General features: G+C 56.6%; 1 protein-coding gene across 1 annotated transcript in view; it reads right to left on the bottom strand.

Annotated features, from left to right (window-relative positions):
• The window catches only part of NECTIN2 (nectin cell adhesion molecule 2), a 160,618-nt gene extending 154,319 nt beyond the window's left edge, over nucleotides 1-6,299 (bottom strand). Inside the window, exons 1-3 of the mRNA XM_029926574.1 lie at nucleotides 5,964-6,299; nucleotides 3,010-3,369; nucleotides 1,034-1,336 (exon numbers count right to left, since the gene is read on the bottom strand). Coding sequence (XP_029782434.1) covers nucleotides 1,034-1,336; nucleotides 3,010-3,369; nucleotides 5,964-6,024 — 724 coding nt within the window. The 5' untranslated portion in view covers nucleotides 6,025-6,299. The remainder of the gene's footprint in view (nucleotides 1-1,033; nucleotides 1,337-3,009; nucleotides 3,370-5,963) is intronic.
• Between the last annotated feature and the right edge of the window lie 281 nt (nucleotides 6,300-6,580).

Raw genomic sequence — 6,580 nt, 5'->3', positions numbered from 1 at the left:
GTCTGAGGGAAACAGACACACAGGCTCAGAACCAGGACCCTTCAGAGGCGCCTAAAGACATGTGGGATCGTGTCATAATGAGGAAAGGCCTCAATGGATTTTGGGAACAACTCAAATCAGAGAGGCCTGTCAGGGGCCTGAGGGGCAATGGATCCCCTCAGAGAATAAGAGGCCAGAAGTCCTCAGCAGGGTGGGAGATAGTGGGGTGCTAAGAGGGCTTCTTGGGACCTGTTTCTCTCTGCTCGTTTTCCTGGTGTTCATGTGCTGTGTGTGTCTGGTGAGAAAAGGCGTCTTAGACATTCATAGGAGCATATTCAAGGCTCTGACAAGTCCTGCAGGAGGAATCCTGGATGAGCCTGCTTCAGCTGCTGTTTACCCATTTTAAATGTGATTGGCCAGGAAGGTGTTTCCAAGTCCCCAGGGGGAAGGCCAATGAGACAGTGTTGTTGTTTCTTTGTGGGGAGCAGCCAGTGTCCATCCCTCCTCCCTCAGACCCAGTGGCAATGTTGAGGGTGTCCAGTGTAGACAATGCCTGAGGGAATCAGTGTAGCAACTACTTGGAGGGAGTACGCAGTATAGACAGTGAAGGGAGGGCACAGCCCCTTAGATGAGCCAGTGTAGACAATATCGGGAGCCAGTGTGAGAGTACCGAGGAGAACCAGCAGAGAAAATGAAAGGTGTCCACGTCGATAGAGGCCATAGGAGCCAGTCTAGACAACATGGGGAGCGGTGACAACTTCCTACAGCTGGTGGCCAAGCGACTGAGGCAGACAACGGGGGCAGCGCTGTCTGTGGCCCATGCGCCTGCACAGATGACGGGGAAACAGTGTAGAAAATGCAGGAAACACTGTAGCAATGGGCGAGGTCAGTGTAGACAGCTGGCTGGGGAGGGGGGTGGAGTCAGTGTGTGTAGACTATGCTTAAGGGAGAGGGGGCGGTGTGTCCGTGTAGACAGAGAAGTGATACAGGCTGTCTGGGGTGTGGCCCCCCGTCGCGGGCGGGCCCTGCCCCTGCTCACACGGGGCGCACTCACAGGGCACAGCGAGGGCCACGGGCAGCAGGACGGCCTCCTGGAAGCTCTCATGCTCCACTCGGCAGGTGACATTCTGGCCGTCCACCTGGCTGGAGGGTATTACGGTCAGGATGCTGACGACATCAGTCGTGCCAGGCAGGTGTCCTGGCACCTGGCTCTCATTGGCCCTCCCGCCTGGGGGTGACCAGGAGATCCGGGCGGGTGGGAGGCCCCCACGGGAGACGCAGCGGGCCACAGGCACAGGCTCCGGGCCGAGTGGGCCGAGCGGGCCCTCCTGGGCCTCAGCCTCGTTCTCTGGCTGCGCTGTGGAGGGAGCAAAAGGGGCCGGTTAGTCCTCGCCCGCGGTCATGCAATGGACATCTTGGGAGCAGGGGGCCGGGTGGGGCGGGGGGAGCTGGCTGAGAGTACAGGAGGGCCAGGTTTATATCCCAGCTCTGTCCCTGAGCCACTGGGTGGCTTTGGGCATGTCTGTGCCTCAGTTTCCTTGCCTGTTACCTGGAGATAAGGACAGGCTCACAGGCAATGAGATTGTGCAGAACACGGTACTTGGCACATAATAACTGCTTGGTAAATAATATTATGATTACTGGGAAGTGAATGCCTTGGACGGTGTCAGGGACCCGGGCGTGACGGAGACAGCCCCGGCCCTGGCTTCATGGGGTACACAGTCCAGGCGGAAGACACAATTCCCCATATACTGGCGCCCCAGAGTGGGCCAGGCTGGGGTGGGGCCCCCCAGAAGGAGTGCCCCAGTCTGGGGTAGTGGTTAAGGTGGGCTTCCTAGAGGAGGGGAGGGCGGAGCATGTGGAGAAGGGAAGGAACGGGCTCAAGGTTCCGCCAGCGGAACGGACAGAGGTAGATTTCACACAGGTCTGACTCCAAATCCATCTTGACCATCTCTCTCTCTCTCTCTCTCTTATTTACATATATTTTTACTATTTATTTTTGAGAGAGAGACAGTGTGAGCAGGGGAGGCCAGAGAGAGAGGGAGACACAGAATCCAAAACAGGCTCCAGGCTCTGAGCTGTCAGCACAGAGCCCGACGCAGGGCTCGAACTCATGAACCACGAGATCATGACCTGAGCCGAAGTCAGACACGCAACTGACTGAGCCCCCAGGTGCCCCTTGACCATCTCTTTGTCATCATTCTGGTGATTCCCTAACTCACTTGGTTCCTTCCTCATTATTGCCTGCTGTTGCAGTGTGATTATGGACTGGAGGTTTCCCTTAAATTTGACTCACTGGTGGGGATTTTTAAAAATTTTTTTGGTAAAATACTGAGAATTTTATGTAAAATACATAAAATTTCCAAATTAATTGATACCTGGTCTACTAGGTATCTGCAATGAGTAAGTTATTAACGGAAATATCACTTTACATTAAAACTAGTTTCTGTAGGGGCGCCTGGGTGGCTCAGTCGGTTAAGCCTCCAACTTTGGCTCAGGTCAGATCTCACATTCGTGGGTTCGAGCCCTGCATCAGGCTCTGAGCTGGCTGGAGCCTGCTTCCGGTTCTGTGTCTCCTTCTCTCTCTGCCCCTCCCCCTCTCATGCTCTGTCTCTCTGTGTATCAAAAATAAATAAAAACATTAAAAAAAAAAATAAAACTAGTTTCTATCTCTGCCGGCACGGAGTTCAGGAGGGGTTCACTCCAGACACGAAAAGCCGTGTTTCCAGTTGTTCCTTTTTTTTTTTTTTTAGAAACATTTTTAAATGGTTTTATTTTATTTTTTGAGAAAGAGATAGAGGTCAAGTAGGGAATATTCTACTCTCAGTCTGCAAGGCCTTAACCTCCCGCTCCCGCTCCTGGACCATAACGTTTCCAGCCTCCAACGCCCTCCCTCTCTGACCTCCCTCTTTGCATCCCTCCACCTCCACACCCCCATCACTGCTCCGCCTCCTCCTTTTGCCCAGAACCTCCGCCCTCCTCCGCCCTCGGTCCCGGCACCTCCTCCCCCAGCCCCGCCCCCCTGCTCACCCAGCACGTGGAGCTGGATGCGCGCGCTCTGGCTGCCGTCGGGGAACACGGCGAAGCGGCAGGTGTAATTGCCCTCGTCTTCCGCGCGCAGCCCTCCCAGGGCCAGCGTCGCGTCCCGCAGCTCCTCGCCCCGCCTGGCGGCCACAAACTCCAGCCGCCCAGGCTTGGGGAAGCTGGAGCCCTGCGTGGGGTGGAAGACCGCCACGTTGTCATCGTTCCCGGCTGCGGTCCGCCGCGTCCAGGTCGCCTGGGTCACCTGCACTTTGTGCTCCATGGGCGGCAGTTTGCACTCCAGCTCCACCCTGTCGCCCAGGAAGCCGCGCACCTGCGCCGGCGCCTGCACATCGAAGGTCCTGGTCCCTGCGGGGAAACGAGGTGGGGGAGGGGTCAGACGGGGTGTCTGCTCAGACTGGGTCTCCAGCCCGTCCTGGCCAATTCACGGGCTCACGGACCGTTATTACCGTATTTCCCTGATCTCAGCATCATCGATGTGCAGTTAAAAACTTAAATCTGCCATTGAAACCGTTTCAAAGGGCACGATGCTTGTGGGATCGTGTATGTAACTATCAGTGGTAACTAGTTCCAGAAGGTTCCTAACAGCTCAGTGTCATCAATGCCGCTGTGACGCCGTCATTTACCGCATGTCTCACTAAGGGTGGGAAAGGGGGCAGAAACTCTTAAGTCTTAGAATCCACGGAATGTGGTATTATTATTATTATTATTATTATTATGCGTGGACCCGGACTGGGAGAAGGCTTGTAGATCCTGGCACAAGAAGGCAGGCGATTATAACCCAAGGATTTTGGATTCCTTCTCATTGCTGCTGTGAGGCTGCAAGGCAGGTCACTCAAACTCTGATTCTTTTTCCTGATTTGTAACATGGGGCTAATAGCAGTTACCGCTCACAGGCTGCTTCATGCGCCTCTCAGCATCGAGTCCCTAAATAGCTCCTTGAGGCAAGCACTCCTGTCAGCTCCACTTTACAGATGGGCGGAGGAAGGCACAGAGTCATTTGCTCCAGGTCACAGAGGGGTAAATGGGAGAAGTGGGCTTTGAACCCTGGGGTCTGACCTCTAACCCACAAGGCTCTGTATTAAAATCTTTCAGCCTGGGGGCACCTGGGTGGCTCAGTCGGTTGAGGGTTGAGCATGAGACTTAAGCTCTGGTCATGATCTTGACCAGATCTTCAAGCCCTGCATCCAGCTTGCTCCTGTCAGCATGGGGTCCTGCTTCAGACCCTCTGTCCCTCTGTGCTTCCCCCCCACCCCCCACCAGCTCTCTCTCACTCTGCTCTCTCTCTCAAAAATTAATACTTAAAAAAATTAAAAAAACAAAGTAAAAGAAAATCTTTCAGCCTAGGGCCTCAGCACACAGTAGGTCCTCAATGTATGTATTGGCTCTTACTGATATTAGTAAAATCCTATGCATTCTTATTATTAATAAAGATAATGGAGAAGGTGGGAACTTCTTTGAACCTCAGTACTCCTACTCGTTAGCTGTGGGTCTGTGTGTGGGTGATTTCACTTCTCAGAGCCTCGCTTTTCTCTCTGTGAAATGGGCGTGGTTATAGCATAGTAGGGTTGGTTGTTGGGGAGATGAGGTGATGAAATCTATGTAAAGGGATTAGCACATGCCAATGACTCTATCAAGGTGAATAGTCTAATTAGTGTGTTATGAGTTAGAGGAAGCTGGGAGATGGCCGACAGAGGCGCCTGGAGTGCTGTGTGGAGGAGGGCACGGCGTGGACACAGGGTCTGTGCTGCGTGGAGTGGTGAGCACACCAGTGTGGGCTCTGAGGCCGGCTCTGCCATTGACCTGCTGTGTGGCTCTGGGCAAGTGCTTCTCCTTCTCTGGTGCGTGCCTCCACCAGGGGGCAGGGCTCCCCCACACAGAGGAGAGTACTAACCACAGGCAGGTGCCTACTCTGTGCCAGGCACTGAGCTGCTTCTCACAAGTGGCCTCTGGCAATGAACCATGAGATCATGACCTGAGCCACCCAGGTGCCCTGCGGGTCTGCTACTGGTGCCTTGGGCAAGTTACTTCCTCTCTCCTTCCCTCAGTCGCCTCATGTGTAACTGGAGGTCACAGGAGGACCCATGTTGGGTATCTCCTTAAGCGACTTAGGCTGGTAGCTCTCCATGAACCCCCCACGCCTTGGGAGCAGTGCCCCGTGTTCTGGGAATCACCTTTTGGGAAATGCCGAGAGGAGGCACTGTGGCTTCCCCACGTCTGCATTCGGTATCGCGATGGCTCACATGGACTATCCTTACCGTTCTGACCACGTGCAACATCGCTCCCGTCCTCCCGGGCACAACCTTACGAGGTGGGTATAGCATCCCTCCCCACCCCCAACACATTTTGGAAACAGAGTTAGGGCCATCTGACCTCGGGGCAGTATCCGGGGAACACTGCCTGATACGCAGTGCTCCCGAAAGCGTGTGGAATGAATGAACCATGCATGCATTCATACTGGACACGAGCCTGGACGCAGTGTAGACCAGCCCGGGGGCCAGCCCCCAGGCTCTGCCACTTGCTGGCTAGCCCAGGCAAGTGGCTTGACCCTCAGGAACACCCTCGCCCTCTCTGCCCAGTGGGAAGGAAAATACTAATGTTCCTAGAGCCATACATTTGGGGCCAGAAGCGAATCGGGGTTATGTGCCACCACCTTCCTGTTCCCCGTCAAGAATTGCCTGCTGGGGTGCGGGTTGGGGTGGGGGAGCGAGCACATCCGGCCACGGTGAGTTGAAGGGCCTGGGCATGAGTCATTCATTCTCCCAAAGACGGTGGCCCTACGGTGTATGCAAGTCTGGCCTGGGCCGGCCTGGGCTGGCCCGGGCGCCCAAGTTCCTCCAGGCCCCGGGGCGGCGGGGAACCCGGGAGGCCGAGCATCCCGCAGGTGCAGAGGGAGCCGCGGGGGTTGGAGCAGCGGCCACCGGCCGCGCGGGGTCACTCACCTGCTCCCAAGGACGTCCAGAGCAGCCACAGCAGAGACAGCAGCCACGGCGGCTGCCCCATCCCGGGACCCTCCGGGAGTGCGGTCGCCGCTGGGACCGAGCCTCCTCCCCGGGTGTGCTGGGCCACCGCCGGGACTCGGGACTGAAGCCTAGGAATCCCCGCGAGCGCGGAGCCGGTCCCGACTGGGAAGTTCACCGCGGGTGGGGCAGCCAGGGACTGCTAAGTGGGAGGGCGGGGCTGCCCCGGCGCCTCTGCGCCTGCGCATTGAGGCCGCCGCCTGGGCACTGGTCGGGGGGCGTGCCATCTCCCCGTGGCATCTACCCTGGCGGACTGGCGGCAGAGGCTCTGCGGGGCCTTTGTTCTCCTGCATTCCAGGACCATTAACACTCGGGGTGGTGCTTTCCGTAGCCTGGAATAGTGATTCACCAGTTCTACACACTTCTCCGCCTCATCATGACAAGTGTGCTCGTCAGTCCCGTCACCGTCACCTCTTCTCCCCACCCTCCAGGCCGCACCGCCCTCACCTCCCCACCCCTGCCCACCTCCCCACCCTTCCACCCCCACTTCCCAACCCTCACCTCCCACCCCCACCTCCCCACCCTTCCATTCCACCCCT

This window comes from Suricata suricatta, chromosome 16, assembly GCF_006229205.1.
Source record: "Suricata suricatta isolate VVHF042 chromosome 16, meerkat_22Aug2017_6uvM2_HiC, whole genome shotgun sequence".
In the NCBI taxonomy this organism is placed as follows: Eukaryota; Metazoa; Chordata; class Mammalia; order Carnivora; family Herpestidae; genus Suricata; species Suricata suricatta.
This window is presented reverse-complemented; position numbering and strand designations above follow the sequence as displayed.